At 35.4% G+C, this 20,759-nt stretch overlaps 1 protein-coding gene across 4 annotated transcripts in view; it reads left to right on the forward strand.

Annotated features, from left to right (window-relative positions):
- Positions 1–14,977, forward strand: part of LOC18425782 (BTB/POZ domain-containing protein POB1) — a 37,209-nt gene extending 22,232 nt beyond the window's left edge. For 3 of the 4 annotated variants that reach the window (XM_088852857.1, XM_088852869.1, XM_088852862.1), the window contains one exon: positions 6,741–9,634. In XM_088852857.1, the coding sequence (XP_088708983.1) occupies positions 7,480–9,267 (1,788 nt within the window). In that variant the 5' untranslated portion in view covers positions 6,741–7,479 and the 3' untranslated portion in view covers positions 9,268–9,634. Of the gene's footprint in view, positions 1–6,740; positions 9,635–14,033 lie in introns of those variants that run through there. The other variant, XM_088852865.1, reaches the window with a different exon arrangement.
- Positions 14,978–20,759: the final 5,782 nt, after the last annotated feature.

Below are 20,759 nucleotides of genomic sequence, written 5' to 3' on the forward strand. Positions count from 1 at the left end.
AGATGAAGAGAGTGTGTGCAAAATTTGAGGTCATACAAATACCACAAATATGATTTTCTAAAAGTGTCATTTCATTATACTATGATACAACCGTTGCATTGGGTCATTGCTCATATATATATATATATATATATATATATATATATATATATATATATATATATATATATATATATATATATATATATATATATATATATATATATATATAACTTTCTTGGTGGTCAATCTCACTTGGTTTCTTATGGTAGAATGTATCTTTATCTTAACCTATGGAGTGAAAAGAACAGTTTTACAAATTCTTCAGTCGTAACTGTTTGCACAGTTCCACTGTGGAATAGTTCTACTGTTGTAATTTGTTTGACAGTGTATCACTGTATGGCTCTGATACCACTTTGCGCCAGGATCTACAGCACTGTCATTTGTGTCGATTTGACGACGTTTTATTTATTGGATTTTATGTTTTAAGTTTTCAAATTTATTTGAAGAATTATAACAGATATGTGAATATCAAGCTGTTGTACTGTATTAATGATTGTAAAATTCTATAATAATTTAGATAGAATAATATGATTCCTATGAATGGTACTATTGATATATCAAGTACTATCCACTGGGCATAACTAGTGTTGCTTATCTTTATATTAAATAAAATTTTAAATTGCATAACAGGCAGATATAAATTTAATCAGGCAAATAGAAAATCACACTAGCATACTTTATTAATATTCACATCTGCTTACAAGATGAAAAACAGGGAGATAATACAGAGAAGGATATTACATGAAAACAAGAAATAAAAACAGAGAGGGATAAAACGGAGCGGAATAAAAGACTTACTGAGCACATAAACAGTAACTGGAAAATAATTTCCAATGATGAGGGCAGTACGAAGGTAAGTCTTTGATATTGCAATCACACATAAGTATAGAGTAAGGTAAGAGAGAACCTGGTTGAGCTATGAGGGCAAAGATAACTTCCGATAGGAACGGGATAAGCTGTTGCAGAGATTCGATTGTGATAACAGGTTTGTTGAGGTTCAAGGTTCAGAGGTCTGGTTCAGAGGTTCAGAGGTCTGCGAAGGTTCAGAGGTCTGCGAAGGTTCAGAGGTCTGCGAAGGTTCAGTAACAGGGTTAGGTTGCTGAGGCTTAGGTGCAAAGATTTAGTAAAGGTTGCTGAGGCTTAAAGGTTGAGGAAGAGGTTCCAGGAGGCTCAGAGGTTGTCGAAGGCTCAGGGGTTTTAGGAGGCTTAGGCTTGAAGATAGGAGAAGAGGTGAGAGGTTAGGCCCTCCTTTGAAGACGAGAAAGGGCTTCCCTTTTATAAGGCTTGAAGGGAATCTTTTAGGCTCAGATGGACCAGCTGGCAAAGCATAGTCGGCAAGAGAAGACAAAAGAGAGAGGGTGTCGGCAGAATGCGACAAAGGAGAGAGGACAGAGTGTCGGCAGGATGCGACAAAGGAGAGAGGACAGAGTGTCGGCAAGATGCGACAAAGAAGGGAGAGAGAGATGCTAGTGGACAAAAGTAAGAGCATAAGAGGATGCACTTTGTACAAAAAGACAAAAATAAAAAAGTAAAAGTATCTATGCACAGTGGCTCTTTTGGCCTTATTACAAGTGGAGTACAGTGTTTGCTGTCGGTGGTGGGACCCTTGTTTGTCCCATATGATGTCTTGTTATTGTCGCTTATTGCTTCTGGAGGGTGATGTCATGGATGATGAATTCATGGTCTCTGACTGAATTCTTCTGGATCATCCTCTTCCGGATCCGTTTCTTCTGGATCTGTTTCTTCTGGATCCTTCTGACTGAGTTGGAGGTACCTATTGGTGTGCAATGGGGAAGACTGAACTGTTTCTTCGGAAGATGTGGGTTTTCTTCCTGCTTCAGCAAAGATTTCTTTCATTTGTTTCTCCAGTTCTTCTTTGGAGGCATGTAGGTTGGTTTGCAGCATATTTCGAAGGTAGGTTGGAAAGTCAAAAGAAGTGTTTGGAGTATTTGGGTTTTCCTGGTATATAGGAGTTTTAGGTGGTATTCTTTTTGGAGTGGCTTTGGTGAGATCCATTTGAAAGATATCCCACCATTTCACAGAGATGGTTTTTCCCAGGCGTGGGATATATGTATAATCATTGGAAGTATTGGGTGATATGGTATAGTCCCATTTCATAATCCAAGGGATTTGATACAGGGCCATGAAGTAAAGGTGAGTGTCAACTGAATTATTGCTATTATTATATTGTATAAATTGCTCCTGCAACTCCTTAAAAGCAGGAGGTAAAATCATAACAGTTGATCCCCACACGAAATACCAGTTTTGAAACCAAGTGGGGAACCTTTCAAAAATTGGTAGCCGGAACTGTAAATACCAGCTATGAGTATTGTTAGGGTTTTGATAATAGAAAAATTTGTGCCAAGCTTCTATGTACTCAGCATATTTGAAATATTTATAAGAAAATTCGGAATTTTGTAATTTCTTTCCTTGTGCGGGATTAGAACCCCACTCAGTATAAGGAAGAAGCTTTTTTATCTGTACTTTGGAATAGGCTATGATTCGGGTATTCTGTTGAAAGTAGTGGACAACAGAGATGGACCCTGTTTCCATTAGAATGGCTTCGTAATACTCTCGGGTCTTAACCCCATTAATAGGATTAAGATGATTTAGTAGGTATAATGGTGCAAGCTTGCTTGGATCCATGTGAACCTGATGTTCATCAATGGTAATGTCCATTAAAAAGGCTCTTTCAATGTATTCTGATCTTGGAATGTTGGTAGGAAGAGTGGATTTGGACTGGGCTGGTGAAAATGTAGGAGTTGAAGTTCGTGCTTCTGGGTATGTAATTTGATGAACTGGGGATTGAGATGGTGAACGAATATTCAGGGGTGAAGGTTCCCCTTCATATGGGACTAAAGAATGCATGGGTTGTTTTCCCCGGCGAGTATTGCCTCGGGAGCCCATATTTAAGGATGAAAGATCCTTATCAGATAGGTTATCTGTGAATAATTGAAGTGCAAGTGAAAGTGGTGATTCGTCGTTGGCGTCAGTGTTGCCCCCCCTGCAAAAATTCACGGGTCAGAAAATCAGGTAAAGAATTAGAAGACCTGGGAAGATGTTCAATGGTGAAGTCGAAGGCAGAGAGAATAGCCTGCCAGCGGGCAAATATTTGTTTCGAAATTAAATTCTTAACATCTTTTTGCAGAATATCTTTGGCTGCTTTGCAATCTGTTCATATAAGAAAATGTTGGTTTAAAACATCACTTTGAAACTTTGTGACACAATGAACAATGGCTAATAATTCTTTTTTGACCATTGAGTAATTCAATTGGGTTGAATTCCAAGCCTTTGATGTATAACGTAATAATTGTTCTTTGGAATCAATTTGTTGTTTTAATATGCCACCAAGTCCTTTATCAGAGGCATCACATTCAATAATTTTAAAAGCAGTAGGATGTAGAAGAGAGAGGCATTCAAGAGTTTTGACCTTACTCTTTATTATCTGTATTGCTTTTGTATGAATATCAGACCAAGGAGGAGGATTCTTCTTGAGTCTATCATATAATGGTTTAGAATCCAATGCAAGATTAGGGTAAAAATCACTAACATAATTGAGGCATCCTAAAAACCTTTGTAATTCAGTTTTATCAAGAATTTTATCAGGAAATTTATCAGCAAAAGCTATAGATCTATCTATTGGGATAATAGTTCCATGATGAATCATGTGGCCTAAAAACCTAATATTGGTTTTGAAAAGTGTGATCTTTTTGGCAGAAACAACTAAGCCTGCTTGGCTTACAGCATGGATAAATGTATTTATATGTTTAATGTGTTGGTCTATAGATTCAGAGAATATTAAGACATCATCAATATAGACTATCATGAAATGGTAGTAAGAGTTGAAGACATCGTTCATTATTTTTTGAAATTCTGATGGTGCATTCTTTAAACCGAAAGGCATTACATTCCATTCGTATTGACCAAATGGAACATTGAATGCAGTTTTATATTTATCTTGTTCTTGGATCTGGATTTGCCAGTATCCTGATTTCATATCAAATTTTGAAAATATACATGCATGAGCAACTCTATCTAATAAATCTTTTTTATTTGGAATTGGGTATCTTATCCATTTTAACACTTTATTTAATGGTTTATAATTTATAACCAGTCTAGGAACTCCTCTTTCTTTTTCAGCATTTTTATTAACATAAAAAGCTGCACAACTCCAAGGTGAAGAACTTGGTCGTATGAGCTTTCTAGATAGGAGTTCTGCTATTTCTTTTCGACACATTTCTAATAAAACAGTATTCATTTGTATGGCCTAGCTTTGGTAGGGATTTGGTTTTCAGTGAAGTTTGATTCATATGGTAAGCTTATACTGTGTTTTTTCCTATCCCAAAAAGCATTAGGATGTTCACTACATATTGATGTTTCTATTTGTTTTTGTATTGAGTGAATTTTTTGTTGTATTGAAGGCGTTTGTATTTGTTCTTCAATTACTTTATATTTAACTTCCTGTTTAAGTGTACAAAGAAATTTTTCTTTGTCCTTTAATTGGCTTTTGACATTATTCACTTCTTTTAATTTTGGTTTATGTATGAAATTGAAATGTATTGGAATATTTTGAATTGCTGATGAAATTCCTGTTTCATCTATGATTATAGGATACAGCAATGTTAGGAATGGAACTCCTAAGATTACTGATTGACTTAATCCTTTAACCATGATAAATGGTGTATCAATACATTGGTGATTATTACATACAGAGGCATTAGATAATTTATATTTGATAAATAATCTACTACCATCCGCTGTATTTAATATTTGAGTAGTTTTATCAAAGTATTTTGAAGGTACAAGTCCTTCGTTTATACAATTGAGGTCAGCTCCTGAATCTATAAGGGCTGATGTTTCAAAACTATAATTTTTGGCAACAATGATTTTGACTTGGACAAACCATTTTTGTACAACTATTTTATTTATCAAATTGACTGAAGGAATTGGTATTGTTGGTTCTTTTGAGGATTCAATAGTTTCTATTGGATCCATAGTTTCTATTGGATTATCTGTGATCAAGTCATTGAATTCTATTTCGTCTGTCTCTGACTCTTGTTGAGACATTTGTTGTAATTCTAATATTTGAATTCTTCCTTTTAATTGTACTATTTCATTTTTTATTTCTTTAATCTCTTTTTTGAGATCAGAGATTGTAGGTTCCTTTTGAGAAGTATGTTGATCACTTACTCGTTTGATAATGGCAGAAAAATTATATTCATCTGGATTTTTAATGATAGATAATGATTTTGATTTATTTTTTGTAATATTGATAAATTGGGTAATGATAGCTCTTTTCTCATCAGGATCAGTTATTTTATCTATAATATCTAGAATAAAATTATCTTCTTGTGTAAGTGTATGAACATTATGTTGAGGTAATGGACACTTACAATCTTCTGAGGATTCTGTATTAGAAGAACTGGAAGAACTATCTGTTCCTATAAAATCAAGGTCATTACTGTCTATATCATCTATATAAGATTCACTGGAAGTGGAAGAGGAAGAATCATAGGAAATTATATTTTTTAATTGTAATTTGGTTGTATCATCTAAATTTAATGAATCTATTTTCTTTTTTAATTTACATTGGTGTTTATAATGTCCTATTTTACCACACTTATAACATACTGGGAGTTTTTTCTTTTTCTTTGTATTTGGGGAAAATTTATTAATTAATTTCCTTTTGGATTTTTTATTTTTATAATATTCCTGATCTTTATCCTTTTTTCTCTTGGCTTTATACTTTTCTTTTTTGTATTTTTTCTTCTTCTTTTTGATGTAATCTGGCATATTTTTTCTATCTAAGTAATAGCCAAATTGCTCGCAGAAATCTCCAAGTTCTTTTTTCTTGGTGAGCTTTTGTTTATCTATTTGTCTTTTTAATTTCATATCAGTGCATAAGGCTAAACCTTCTGCACATATTTCTACGGAGAGTTCTCCGAGTGTATATGATGAATATACTATTATTCCATTGTGTTTTTTGCGAAGTCTTTCTTTGACTTTTTCTGCAAATAGATATGGAAGACCAGCTATAAATTTTTCTTTCCAATGATCTAGTTGACAGTCTTCTCGTATTAAAAGTCTTGAGAAAAATACATTTTTATACCATTTATAATGAGACAAAGTAGGACAGCGTAAGTTAGAGAGCAGATCTTCTGATCTTGCTGCTAGTAATGATGTGCTGCCTACAAAATGTAAAGTGATTGTATATATCAGTGTATTGACAGCGTCACTTTCTGTATATATAACTTCTTGATTTTGTTCATTTCTTCCTGTCCACTGCCTAGTATTGTTTAAAATTCTTTGTTTGGTATCATCATCCACATAAAAATCCCACCATCCCCGTAACCATCCTGTAAATCCATTTACTATTGCTTTAGCAACTTCTTGATCATGGTTGCCTGCCATTTTATTTGCAGAGGCATACATGGTCATATGTCTCATGACATCTAATATTTTTAGTTCTGATAGACCATCGATTTGCCAATTGACTATAGATCTTCCGGAATAAGATACTGCATGTTGTATTGAATCTTCTTCCATTTGAATGTCAACAGGAGTAGGTCTCTTATGATAGGGTAAGGCTGTTATGGGTTTCCAATATTTTCCATAAGCGATTTTATTGATGGTGTCCATTAGAGGCGTAGTATCCATAAATGCTTTTTCCTGATTTTGGATTGTATCCTCTATTATAGGTTCTTCCTCTGTGAGCATCATTGTTTCATGCTCAGGTATGACAGCTTTTCCTTTGTCAGACGACTCAGGTATTTGAGAAGTGATGGTTGGTGTATATATATATATGACAAAAGCTAACAATAGCTGGGCAACTATAATGAATAGTAATTAGGTGGAATTCCAGCCGTCGGATCTTCATCATGTGGTTCAGGATGCATATCACTATATGAATTTTAATATTATTTCTAGAAATAGGATCATAGTGAAATTTTAGACATATATATCAAAAAAATAGGACGCACAATTAAAAAATATAAACAACATAATTTCTAAAATATAAAATGATCGAAATACCCAAGGAAAATGATGGGGGTAATTTGGTCATTTTAAATTATTGAAAATAATTTTTTTATATTTTTATATTTTTATATGGTGTGCAATAGTGTTAGTTTATTTATAAAAAGTAGAAACAAAAAGTTAGTTTTATAGCATGGATGCCTAAAAAATGAAAGTTAATTTGCAAATAAGAGACCAAACCACAAATCAAATACAATGAGGTCCTACATATTGTAGTCTCCTCTCCAAACTCACTCATCAGAGAGAGAGAGAGAGAGAGAGAAACTGCTTACTAATCTGAACGTAGAGCATACTAATGTGAACAGCTTATGTCTGGGGACATAATGGCAAATAGGGATACATCCAGATGACAGACACATAACAGCTTTTTGTTTACCAAATTACCATTTTCAGTGGACTGTCATGCCTTTTGGTTTGAAAAATGCACCAAAATATTTTCAAAAGGTTTTAACTACCACTTTCGAACCCATCTCAACACAAACTTTGATATATGTTGACGACATTCTCTTATTCTCTACAGACTTGCAAAGCCATATCAATTTGTTAACCAAATTCCACTCTCTCTGTTGTCAATTTGGCATTATGCTTTCTGAGAAAAAATGTGTCTTTGCTACTACTGAAATTGATTTCCTTGGAATGCATTTTCATAATGGGATGTACAAACTTCAACCTCATGTTGCCAATCACTTGTCAGAATTTCCTGATACCTTATCCTCGGTTAAACAAATACAACAATTTCTTGGCATTGTCAATTATATGTCACCCTTTATTCCAAGATTATCTCTCCATACCAGTCCTTTTTATTTGCTGTTAAAAAAGAAAGCACCACCATGGACTTATAAGCAAACTGAGAGTGTTCGCGCACTAAAATCCCTTTCCAAAAGTTTGCCTTCATTAAAAATACCCTCTTCCGGAAAACGGATTTTGCAAACGAACGCCTCGGATGAATTTTGGGCTTGCATTCTTCTTGAAGAAATTGACAAAACAAGGATGATATGTGGTTATAAAAGTGGAAAATTTAAACAGTCTGAATTACACTACCATTCCACTTTTAAAGAAATTCTTGCTGTAAAACGAGGAATAGAAAAGTTCCAATTCCACCTTATTGGTTACAGATTTCGGGTTGAAATGGACTTATCTGCTTTCCCACATATGCTGAAGTTTAAAAACAAAATATTACCAAATCCCCAACTTCTACGTTGGTCAAATTGGTTTTCTCAGTGGGATTTCGAATATAAACACATTTCAGGGAAAAACAATGTGTTAGCTGATATGTTTTCTCAGCAGCAATTTTCAAACAACTCAAATTTCTCAGTCATTCCTTTCACAGGAGCCATTATCAGAATTGATAACACAGATCATGACCTTCCCGAAGAAATATATGAAGTGATTCTGGATAAAACTCTAGCCTCAAGAAGTGACCAAATGCAACAGAAAATGCATGAAGTAGTCTTAAGAAATCATGGAGATTGCATGCATGGAATTCGATGCCATCCATCTTACCCTTATCTTAGCCTCTTTGAAAACAGGCATTATTATAACATGCCTAAGGAAGTAATCTGCCTCTTATGGTACTTAACCCAAAACCACCATATTTGTTTTATATTCCATGTAAGAAAACTCATTTCCTACCTAAAACACTGCCATTTTCTTCAATGGAATAATTATATGCACCATAATCCCAGAGCCCTGAATTTTTATAGATTCCTCCTAAAACATTACCATTACACTCACTGGATGGATTCTTTCAAACCCTTTCTGAAACCTTATGTTGTTATCAGTTTTCACCAAACTCTCAAACCGCTTCTTTATTCCGATTATACCTATATCACCCAACATCCTCTTATAGAAGCCATTGGATGGTATGATTCTAATCTCCTTAATTTCTGGCTTAATAATGCAGAAATTTGGTCTGAGCTCAAAGCTACAATGTGTTATATTAACAGAGTCTCTCCAGACACTATTCCTCTGAATGTTTATACAGGACAAGAAGTATGGAATGACACAACCCCCGGAGGAGCAGCTTTACTTCACCAACTTTACCATTGGCTTGCTAACCATCCACCCCCAGAAGATGCACCAACTAATAGCTCAAGTGATGACTCATACAGTGGACCTTCTCATAGCCCATCTGCAGGAAGCTATGACTCAAACGGTTATCCATATGACATGTATCCAGATACTGACTGAGACACTGTGAAGCACTATTTTGTCGGCAGACACTGTGGAGCACTATTTTGTCCGCAGACACTGTGGAGCACTATTCTTTCAGACTTTTGCTTTTTACTGTTCACTTTTTACTGTTTCCAGATGCCAGCTGTCCTGGCCAAGTTGTTTGCTTTAAATTTTATTTGAAGTCTTGTTTTCACGTCCGGAGTCTATAAAAAGCCTCATATGGCCTTGTAAACGGCAGAGTGCTTTTAGAGCCTCTTAGCCTTGTAGCTCTTGTGTGTGTGCTTGCTTTCATATGTTCTTGCTTTCAATTTGTTTTCAGTCCGTTTAATATTCATGTTCATATCTGTTCGTGAATCATATCTATCTTATGTCTTGATGTTCATCTCTGTTCGTTAATTGGTTTCAGAGCCATGTTGTGATTAAATCTACTATCTTGCTATGTTGACTGATTAATCTGTAAGAAATATTCAGATTAGTATGCTCTATGACTGCGTAGCTGGTCTACGATCTCTCGTATCAGAACACAGAATATAACTTAAAGGTTAATTTCAGTGAATGTATTCCGCTGCTAAATACTTTCTTGAGTTGCATGTTAATAACAGGAATTCTGCTAGGGGCTGAGGAATGGCCTAAGAGCGGAGATCATACATTTAACATGGGGTAAAAGAAAGTTGGCCTTTCAAACCAAAACCAAATTACAGTCAACAAGTCTAGATATTTTCGAACTCATGGCAGGAGATATTCCTTCATATATAAGTTTAGATACTCCCCGTTCATCCACCTCTGAACTTATGTTTTCAAAACAAGAACATCTTTTCGAAATTACTTATACTCCTGAAAAATTTTCTGAAACTCAATCTCAGTTGATCAATCATTATTATGTTTATGATAAATCAAACTTAAACTGGACCAAAAGGATTAAGAAACTTTGTGGAAAGAAAAACCCTGAGTCCATAAAAGAATATGTCCAAGCCTCTTCCTTTGATCAACATCATATCCCAGCCACCCAGTCTGAACAATATGTTACAATAAACCTACCAAAACATATTTTCCCTTTATGGTTAAAAGAAGGATATACCCATATCCATTTTGGAGCCATAAAATTGGCCTTAACCTTTCATGGCAGAAAACGGATGGAAGCAGTAACCAGAATAGCTTTGCTAGATACAAGATTTCTTGAATACCAACATGCTTGTATGGGCACCATTCAAACAACCTTAAATGCAGGCACCATCTTTGTTACCTTCTTCCCAAATTTCAATATCCCTATAAAAGACCCCAATTTGAGTTCAGCGTTCAAAGTTCAGTTACAAATAACTGGAACCAAACAAATTGAGACCTCTTCAGTAGCCACTCTTCATTATCAAATGGTCTATCGTTTGCAAAACCATGCATTCGATATTGTTACACCTCTTACCCCTGAAACAGAAAACACTGCTTTGTTCATCAAAGTTGATAACAATTCTCTGCCAGTTTGCCATTATGTCCCCAAACAGATAACCAGGGAAAGACTGATTGAATTGATACCCTCCACTTGGGTTACAAACTATGAGAATTTACATGGTCAAAGCCAACCAGTGTTACAAACTGAGTCCAGAATGACTAGATTGACAGATGGTCAAATCCAAGTTGATTTCCGATCCTCCAGTCAAGAAAATCAAACCAGAGATATTTTTCCAACGCATTTCCAAGGAATGCTCGAAAAGGTTCCAATTCTTGTATTTAACAAATTAGGCCAACCCATTTATGAACAGAAAACCATAGATGGTCATAACTGGTTTGCTGCTGTAAGTGTGATTCTTGTCTTCAAACTGTTGATAAAATGGAGATAAAGAAAAAAAGGGCACCAAAGAAAAAATCTTCTTCACAACGATTGCATCAGAGATATCAGGATGGAGATCATACAGTTGATCTCTTAGAAGAAAGTTCAGGTAAGTGGGATTCTTATGTGAGGGATTATTATGTGACTCATGGTACTTCTTCCAATCCAGTCCCACAATCTTCTCCTATCATTCCCACTGGATGGGATGATAAAGATGATGATTCCAAAGTACAAAACAGTTGTTTAATGTTTGACCCTTCCAGTTCAAATTATGCAGATAGTTTTCCTCCTCTTCGTGATTTTGAAAAGATACAAGAGAATGAAAAGCATGTTTGGAAAATAAAAACCCCTCCGGCAAGAGACTCCTCTAGAACTTCTAAGCAGATTTCATCTGTTGAAGCAAGCCTAAACTGGCAAGCTGAGAATGCCAAGTTTCAAAATTTGGCATTACTACGCCTAGAAACTACCCAAAATTCTATGAAAGCCCAGTTGGAAACCACCCAGTACACCTTTACGTCTCAAACCCAAGGGTTGACACGCATGATTATGGAATTGAAAGAAAAAATCCAGCTGTTACATGAAGAACTTTTGCAAATATTGTATTGTGTAAAGGACATGCATGAACAATCTTATTTGTTGTCCGTCAAAGGGAAAGAAAAAGCATTTTTGGAAAAACAATTGCAAAGCCTTGAAAAAGACTATTGGATGAAATCCCAATATCATTCTCCATACCAAACCCAATATCAACCTTTGCCAACATGTTTTCCTCAACCAAGTTATCCTACCTTGAGAAACCCAGACCCTTTTCCACCAACAAGAACTTTGTATGCCTCTACTAGACCTATTTATGATATGCTACTATTTATAAATTAATTGACTCACTCATTAATATTATTAAACTAATAGACAAGCTCATTAATTTATGTTTTAGGACATGATTAAAAAAACTAAACCCTTATAAATTTTAATATTATGATACCAAAAAAAATTTACCCTGAAAATTAGAAAATAAAGATATTAAAATTCAAAAAATAAAAAAATGGCATGTTCATTTCCTTAAGTTGCCTCACTCCATTTATTGTTGTAAAAAAAAAAAAAAAGTGGCATGGAGTAGAAAAACAAACTAGAGAGAACAATTTTGTAGAAATGTAGTTATAGAACATTGAAATAAGCAGCGTATTAAATTTTTGAATAGTTTTGAGATCCACGAATTGTCCCACATCTAAAAATGGGAGTGCAAAATGACCATATAAAACCCATGATCTTCCTTGCAAGTGTGGTAAGTTATTGAAAGCATGGGGAGGCTGCTGCTGCTTTCAACATTAATAGAGGGAGGTGTGGCGTGCAAGGGTACAATGACAGCATAATGATGTACGTACAATGGGAGTGCGAGTTTCCCAATGGGGCGAGTGCAACTGAAGTTGTTTGTTAACTTTCGTATTGGTATGTAAAATCATGTCCATTTGCCGGATTCACAGTAGCGTATCTTTGAAAACCGGCGATTTTTCTCTTGACATATTGCGTAGGAATCGGCACGGGGTGGCTGATTCCCGTGTCGACCTTGGATGATTTCGGCTCGACTCGCCTTCTTTTAAACCCCTGGATATAATGCATAAAATATGAACCTGTGTATATATAAGTTGATCTTCTAATGGTATGGCATTGATTATAAGATGAAATTTTCATGGATAGTAAGAATCGTCATCATCTTGATTTATCCATTGATCAATGACAGCGTAATGATGTACATACGATGGGAGTGCAAGTTTCCCATTGGGGCAAGTGCAACTGAAGTTGTTGGTTAACTTTCGTATTGGTATGTAAAATCATGTCCACTCGCCCGATTGACTGTAGCGTATTGCTGAAAACTGGCGATTTTGCTCTTGACACGGTCGATTTCCGATATTGCGTAGGAATCGGCATGGGGTGGTTGATTCCCGTGTTGACCCCGGACGATTCCGGCTCGACTCGCCATCTTTTAAACCCCTGGATATAATGCATAAAATATGAACCTGTGTATATATAAGTTGATCTTCTAATGATATGGCATTGATTATAAGATGAATTTTCATGGATAGTAAGAATCGTCATTATTAGATTTATCCATTGATCAATTACAGTGTAATGATGTACGTACAATGGGAGTGTGAGTTTCCCATTGGGGCGAGTGCAACTGAAGTTGTTGGTTAACTTTCGTATTGGTATGTAAAATCGTGTCCACTCGTCGGATTCACTATAGCGTATCGCTGAAAACCGGCGATTTTTCTCTTGAGATGCTCGATTTCCGATATTGCGTAGGAATCGGCACAGGGTGGCTGATTCCTATGTCGACCCCAGACGATTCTGGCTCGACTCGCCATCTTTTAAACCCCTAGATATAATGCATAAAATATGAACCTGTGTATATATAAGTTGATCTTCTAATGGTATGGCATTGATTATAAGATGAATTTTCATGGCTAGTAAGAAGCGTCATTATCTTGATTTATCCATTGATCAATGACAGCGTAATGATGTACATACGATGGGAGTGCGAGTTTCCCATTAGGGCGAGTGCAACTGAAGTTGTTGGTTAACTTTCGTATTGGTATGTAAAATCGTGTCCACTCGCCTGATTCACTGTAGTGTATCGCTGAAAACCTGCGATTTTTCACTCGACACGCCCAATATCTTATATTGCGTAGGAATCGGCACGGGGTGGCTGATTCCCGTGTCGATCCCAGACGATTCCTGCTCGACTCGCCATCGTTTAAATCCTTGGATATAATGCATAAAATTTGAACCTGTGTATATATAAGTTGATCTTCTAATGGTATGGCATTGATTATAAGATGAATTTTCATGGATAGTAAGAATCATCATTATCTTGATTTATCCATTGATCAAGTTCAAAATTTATGAAATGTTAATGCTCTTTCATTTATGTATTGAACCGCAATGTTATTTTTTGTGGATGAAGGTCTCACGACGAGCTGATGGCCTTGCCTCTATCTGCCATCAAGGCAGTGCTTTCAAGCGATGAGCTGCATGTGGGATTGGAGGATGTTGTATTTGATTTTGCCCTGGAGTGGGCCCATGCTAAGTACCCTAATCTTGGGGAGCGGCGTGAGATCTTGGGTTCCCATATTGTTCCTGCCATACGCTTTTCGTCCATGTCGACCCACAAGCTTAGGGCGGTCTTTGAATGTGAAGACATAGATCCCAGCCTTGCATCGAAATTGGTGGCAAGGGCCTTTATTGTCAACGCAGAGGAGGCTGAACTCAAGCATTGTGTGGCCGAGTGTGCATACAAGCTCCCCCCATTAAAGGTGATACAGTTGGCAGAAAGTCTTGCCAAGTGCCTAGTATTCTTGGACCTTCGGCAAGAGCAGTGTGCTGCCCTCTTTCCGACAGGATACATGAAATCGCAGGTGTTCTACCTTAGTGGCAATGCCTTCTACCTTCGTGTTCAATGCAACAAAAATGATGAAAGCTCCTCCCATTCCTTTGGTCTTTACCTTGGGATTGGGGAGCGGTTGGACACAGTTTTCACCCAGTACACGTTTGCGTATAGATTGAAGCCAAGTAGGAGATTTAGAACCACTGGAATGCTGGAGTATCAGTTCGTCAAAGGACAGACAAGTGAATATGGGTTTGCCAACCTCTTCAAGACCCCATGGACCTCATTCATCGCTGGTGACAGCCCCCATTTCTTGAATGGTTTACTCCACCTGCGTGCTGAAGTAGCTATCAATACGCAATGATTTCACTTTTTAAATCTCCTCCATAGATTGAATCCATTATGCCACTAACATGTTTCTCACTCATTCCTTCGTGAAATGCAATACATTTCGTGGAATGCAATACACTGGGTTCTTTTTAGTAAATTAAAAGGGGCATCACCCTTGCAAGACGGTTCATACATGAAGCAACCAAATGTTAGACACTGTGCTACAAGACAGCCAGATTGAAAATTTAAATTTTTTGAGCATTCAACTTCTAATTTAACCAATGCACCTGAATTATGTGTCGACTTTGTTCAAGGGGAAGCTTGCAAATGAATTTTGGAAACTTTGTTTACATTTCTGCCAATAAACTTTGAATTTCCCAAACTTTTACTTATGTATAAATCAAACCAAATCAGCAAGAAGGGAGAGAATTTATTGCACGCCATTTAACTCGGAGACCATCACACATTAAGATCTGGTGCCATTTGAGTTTTCAGTTGTGTTATATCAATTGCCATGTTGGGTTGCAGGCTCCAACACCACTAATCTTCTTATGTTATACAATCAATTCTGATCAATTGCATTTGTTTAATAAAACAAATCAGTCGTGGTTATTACCTGAATTTTGTGCAGAAAGAAATAATTTTTTGCATAAACTCAAAGTCACAGAACAGAGCAATTTTGTCAAAGTACCTGTTAGAACTAGTCCCACTTTTTATTTTTTATTTACTTTTTGTTTTTATTTTTATTTTATTGGTCACTTCACTCTGCTGGATCGTCGATCTGGACTGGTTATTTTGAAGGGCAATCCGGGTCGCTGATCATTTTTTTTACATCTTGCAACGTTATATAAACTTTTGCCTTTCAATATCATCAATTACTTTATTTGTAGAGTGAGAGGGAGTTGATTTGACGCTCTTTCTTTAGTGAATTCTCTGCTACTCCAAAAAGAGTTTTATATTTATGATATTTTTCAAATAATCTAATTTTGTGAATTTTATTGATTATTTATTTTTGTGTGAAAGTATAGAATAGGTTTTCTGTCAGGGAAAGTATATAATACATTTTCTATCAAAACAAAGGAGAACAAAATGGTGTAGGGCATGACATAGACAAAGCGCAGCCAAATAAAAAGGCGAAAATAATAGTGATAAATAAAAGCCAAGTCCTCTTTGTTAAGGCTCAAAGGGGCGTCCTTATGTTTCATAACTTCAAAACAGAATCACAAATATGCCAAAAATAAAGACAACGAACTTCTTAATGCCTATCTATAAGCATGAACTTTAGGAAAAGTATACAAAACGACAATAATCTTTTACTTTTAGTAAAAGGAGGTTACAATCACTCCTTTCTACCAGATTTAATCTTTTATTTTTAGTAAAAGAAGGTTACAATCACTCCTTTCTGTCAAATTTTAAATCAGTTGGTGGTAAATGTGTTACTGACTATTCAAAGTTCAAAAACGAAAATGTCGAACTTGTGACACATTTGGAGCCATCAAATTTGAGATCTAATGTTTATGAGTGATTGTAATCTCTTTATAATAATCGTAATGGTCTCATAGTATACAATCATTGAACTTAATCCTAGTTAAATGCTCACAATAAATATCTAAATTTCATGAAAGTCTCAAATAACAGAAAATTTCCCTATCTACGTCTAGCAAAAATAAAAAAAGATAGAAAACTACGGGTTTCAAGGAACAGTATGTTTGTTTACCCAAAATTAGGATCTAGTATGTTTTGTAGCAAAACTTCACCTTGGGGATTGTCTTCCTCTCCTGGAGGAATGCTAAATTAAAATATTATATATTATTATGTAAACCTCAAAAAATGTTCATTTTTTACTAGCAACTTAGTATTTTTTGGTTTTATGGTGCCATGCGAAAGGGTCAAGATGGATCCGACCAAAGTACAAGCCATTGCAGACTAGCTGACACCCAAATAGTGACAGAGGTGAGAAGTTTTCATGATTTAGCAACATTTTACGGGAGGTTTATCTGAAACTTCAAAAGCATAATAGCACCCATAACTGATTGCACAAAAAAATGGTGTTTGAGTGGACTTTAGCTGTTGCAAACAGCTTCAAATCGGTGAAAGAAATGATGACAGTCCTTGGCACTTCCAGACTTTTGGAAGGACTTCCAAGTGGAGTGTGATGCCTCGAAGGTGGGAATTGGAGGTGTCCTAAGTCAAGAGGGTAGATCCGCGGCCTTCTTTAGTGAGAAACTAAGTGGGGAGGAAAGATTAATTATTCTATTTACATGTCGAGTTAAATGCGGTGGTTCATGCCTTAAGCCAATGGAGGCATTGCCTCATTCAAATAGAATTATTTCATTGGTAAAAACAATTTATGATCTAACTAATATAAAGAAGATTAAAACCCTAAAACTTTACAGTGAGGAAGACCCTAATATTATAGGTAGCTTGAGTTATACATGTTCTTTCAGTAACTTTATTTGAACCTTGGGCTTCCTTGTTGGAATGAAAGGCTTGAATTTCTGCTTAAAGAGAGGGTTCTAGAGATGAGAGAGAAGTAGAGTGAGAGCTCAAGGAGAGAGAGAAAGTGTGGGGAGAGTGTGTGAGAAGTTGGGGTGGAGGGAGCGTGTGCATGTGTGTTAGGGACGGTGTGCTATTATACACCCATAGAAAAGTCCCTTTGTTTATGAGCGAATGAGTCGAGTGTCCCAATTTATTCATTAAGACAAAAACTTGGTTTAGACACTTGCGGGGGGTTTGGAACGTGAAAATAAAATAGATTTGGTGGAAATATGACATCTCTATTATTTCGGTACACTTTAATAGTAAGAAAATAGAAAAAGATTAGTCGAGATTTCTCAAAAAATCAATAAATTTATTATACCAAACAACAAAATACCTAAAACCCAAAAACTAACAGAGCACCCCATCTTCTTCAACTAGGGCTAAAACTCGGAAGCCAGCCTCATCTTCGGTTACTTATTGTTTTTTTCTAGATATATAAGATTTATTCACGAGCGCTAAAACTCGGAAGCCAGCCTACCACTTATTGTTTATTTCTACATATATAAGATTTATTCATTGGGTCTTGGTTATAGCTATTATTAAAAAAAAAACAGATTTGGGTTGTCTGTTAAGATGAGTTTGATTATTTTTTTTGGCTTTAGTTTTGTTTTTTGCTGCTATTGTTTGTTGAAAAATTCGAAATGCTAGAATCCTCAAATCAGTGTGCTTGAATTATTATTTTTTTTAAAATCAATTTACTTCTTCAATCTCCTCTACCCAAATATAATTTCTCCTCCAATACATCTCATTCAGTCATAAAGACTTCTACGTTATTAGCCAAATTTCTCCGAACTTTTGTTTTCTTTTGAGTTTGCCCATGAAAGTTTTCTGGAGAGAAATGATCGAAAGGCTTTAGCACAAGAAAAGAAAACATAAAAAATATAATGGCTTATTATAATAAAAGTATGTTATTCCAAAGTGTTAACATTTAAAAAATATATGATTCAAAGTCAAGACGCAAACGCATATAAAAGGTGTGGTTAATTCTTATGCCTGATGCAATTATAATGTTTAAGTTACGTACTAATAGGGCTTGTACAACTCTACCAAAAGCCAAAAAAAAAAAAAAAAATGTTCGTAATGCATTTCTCATATTTTTTCTTGTCAATAGCCAAACAATAACAATGTATTTCCCAGGTTGCATCTAATTATTATCCAATAGTGATAATCCATTTGCAGGTAATATATTAGGCCAATAATATATTTCAGAGACAATATATTTCCAGGTATCCAAACAAGCCCTTGATGTCCAAACCACTTAGATTTTGAATTTTTTGAGTTAAAAAGCATTTTAGAGATATCCAAACTGCTCCAATTAAGAGGCAAACATAGTTCAAACATCAAATATTCGGATAACTTTTTAACTAAAAAAAATAGAAGAAACGAAAGAAAACCATTAGAGAATTGGATGTTTGAGGGGAAAATAAGAAATTAAAAACATGAAATCGTGGGACTTGAGTGTAAATTATACAAGGAACTTTGTTTTCCCTAATATTTATAAAGAGTTTTTTGTTATTATTTTCAAAGGTTAATCAATTTTGACCTTTTTTAAGATGAGATTAAGTTTAAAATGGAAGGTCCAAAAATTTGTGCTTAAGAACATGATATATTAAAACAAAGGAAATTGATGTTACTGTCCCTTTGTTTTAGCAGTATTTAAACATATCTATAAAGTTTCCAATTTTACATGCATGTCATTTGTTTTTTTTTGTTTCCCCCCCAAAATACATTTTGTTCAGAACTTCAAATTCAGAACCTACTTATTATGCATTTTTCCTTTCTTGTCAATTCAAAACTTGGAGTTCCAGGGCATTTTTTTTTTGTTAAAATTGAAGTTTAGGGCTTGGAGTTCCAAACTTAAATTTGAAAAATAAATATGTTTAGAATTCCAATTCAGAACTGCCCATTCACAAAAAAATATGCTCGAAGCTTGAAGTTAGGAATTAACAATTTCAATAAAAAATGAAATAAAATAGGCTTAGAACTTGAAGTTTCGAAGATATTCTTTTGTCAAAATTTAGGCTTAAAACTCCAAGTTATGAACTTCCTCAACGTTTGGGTTGCGTGAAAATATTTTCTTGAAAACATTTACACATGAAAAAATTCTCTCATGCGGTCAAGTGTGGGAGTAGTTTTACATCAATTAGTTGTCAATTCATGTGAAAAGATGCACTAAGATCAATTGGTATGAAAATATTCCCACGCATGACCGTGTGAGAGAATTTTTTCATGTGAAAATGTTTTTTAGAAATAAGTTAATATTCTAAAAAAAAAAAAAATTCTAGAAATGATTTTCATGCGAACTAAACATGTGCTCTGATACCATTAATTATGGGGATGTTTTCCTTGTCTAGCTCATGCGGCCCTGGCACCTACTTGGATTCTAGGTTTAACCTTAATACGACCACATAGCAAAAGAGCATACTTCCAAGGGTAAAGTGCCACACATCCTCTGTCATGCATCACCGGCCTTTGGTCGTGTATCTACGTCTCTTGGTCATGTGCCACTCCTTCAGTCATGCACCTCGGTCCTATGCCGGTCAACTACATTCCACCGGTTACCCCAAGGTCCCCTCTGGGATCCCTGACAGTCAAGTCCTTGTCTTCTTTCTATATGTCTGCACTTGTTTGTACCCTTGCATCAGGACTCTCTCCACCTAGATGCCTGCACACACACATCACATGGATCATATTAGGCTTACGGAGAAAAGGGGTGTTACAGTCCTCCCACCGCCCAAACTCCTATGTCCTCGTCGAACGCTTGGCCTTCACTGGGCCCCCATAAACCATAGTTTCGACCAACAACAAAAATAAAATGCTTGGTAAGTAAGTTTGGAACTTTCAATTCCAAACTAAGCCTATTTTGAAGAAGATTAAAAAGGGAAAAATAAAAATTTGCCTATTTTTTAGAATATTTTCAATGTACCACTGGGGGCATTTTTCAAAATATATTTAAGGTATTAGCTATTTAATATTTTACCAATTTCGGAATGCCCATCAAAATACTCATAGTTTTGACTTGGAAGATCAAAAAATATTGAATAGGTAAAAATAAGGGAAAAAATACAAAGAGATCATGTACTTGTAATATAAGGAAATGACAATCACTTGTATCTCATATTTCAAATCGGGGTGGTTTGAGCGTGGTATTAATTACACTCAAAGTTTTAAACAAACTTAATGATACACTCCAAACCATCTAATTTGAGATCTAGTGGTTAGCAGCAACTGTGACTTCCTCAATAAAAATAAATATAAATAGTCTAATAGATACAATCTTGAAAAAACTATGAGCTTTATTATCCCAAAATTAAATATCTAGCACCACTTATGCCCGAGTTAAGGTCTAAACTCGATAAAATAAATAGTCTAATATATACAATCTTGAAAAAACTATAAGCTTTATAATCCCAAAATTAAATATCTAGCACCACT

The sequence above is a fragment of the Amborella trichopoda genome, chromosome 1 (genome assembly GCF_054954075.1).
Source record: "Amborella trichopoda isolate Santa Cruz 75 chromosome 1, AtrichopodaSantaCruz75HAP2 v2.0, whole genome shotgun sequence".
Taxonomy (NCBI): domain Eukaryota; kingdom Viridiplantae; phylum Streptophyta; class Magnoliopsida; order Amborellales; family Amborellaceae; genus Amborella; species Amborella trichopoda.